Raw genomic sequence first — 1,039 nt, 5'->3', positions numbered from 1 at the left:
GAGTTGCACGTTCTTTGTTGAGTTTGTGAAAGTACTGCCTCTAAGACGGAGGTTGCGAACTGGCAATGCCTGTCCCTGCTTCGCCTTGTCGTTGAGTTCGAGCAGCCTGATGTAGTTCCCACCGTTGCTGACGGGGTCGTAGATAGCGGGGCTATCGTTTGGATAGTACAGATTGGTATTGATGAATTCAGGACTCCAAAAGTGGGGCGACTCAGGTTCTACACCCGAGTTAGGGTTCCACCAGTCAATGCCCAACTGGGCGTCGCCCTCGTAGTGCGGTAGATCGTCTGTGACAATAAGTACGATGCGTGCGGCAATGGGTAGGTTATTGCCGTCCGACTGGCTGGTATCGTCCGACTGGCTGGTATCGTCCGACTGGCTGGAGAAGCCCATGGAACCATCTTGTGCTAAGTACAGCAACCCTTCGTATGGGTTCTCAGGTCCGTCACCTCCAACTCCTCGGAGTTCCGTCACCGTCTGGAACCCCTCGGAGATGGCGTCCACATCCGACGACAGAGGAACCGCCCGTTTGTAACAGTAATCATACTCACCCTGATCAGGGGATATTCCTCGGCCGTTACCTACACCTCGAAAAGGCGATGGCTTGTCCACAAAGGTAGCGATGCCCAAGCGAAAAGAATCATAACCATTAGATAACTCATCAAATAACGTCTCACTGTAGCTAATCAGGTCCCCCAATAAGGGAACAAAAGAAGCAGAACCATCTTGCAACCAAGCCATCTCAACCTGTAACGCACACGATTCACCAACCAACGATACATCCAACGACGAAGCAACCATGGAGGCAGCAACGATCAATTTGGAACAACCTCCCATCACCGTAATCTTCTCACAATATTAACTTCAAAATCTATTCAAGGTGACCGGGCGTCTCGTCTTAGCATCAGGTCGTCGTTGAGTTGTCCATAAACATTCTTATCTCTCATGACATAACTACTTTGGCTGCATCGCACTTTTTCTCAATGCCTCGTTCTCATTAAAAATCCCACACCCTCGATGTACCCCCAACTGTTCTTAC

The 1,039-nt window shown here is 50.0% G+C and overlaps 1 protein-coding gene across 1 annotated transcript; it reads right to left on the bottom strand.

Moving 5' to 3' along the window:
* Positions 1-40: 40 nt before the first annotated feature.
* GNI_102410 (hypothetical protein) lies at positions 41-837 on the bottom strand (the record flags this gene model as incomplete). The annotated part of the gene is made up of 2 exons (XM_011132911.1): positions 41-75; positions 123-837. 2 exons carry the CDS (start codon positions 835-837, stop codon positions 41-43), a joined length of 750 nt encoding a protein of 249 aa, XP_011131213.1.
* Between the last annotated feature and the right edge of the window lie 202 nt (positions 838-1,039).

Source organism: Gregarina niphandrodes (assembly GCF_000223845.1).
Source record: "Gregarina niphandrodes unplaced genomic scaffold scaffold00022, whole genome shotgun sequence".
NCBI lineage: Eukaryota > Apicomplexa > Conoidasida > Eugregarinorida > Gregarinidae > Gregarina > Gregarina niphandrodes.
Note: the sequence above shows the minus strand (reverse complement) of the source record. Positions and strands in the feature narration are given on the sequence as shown.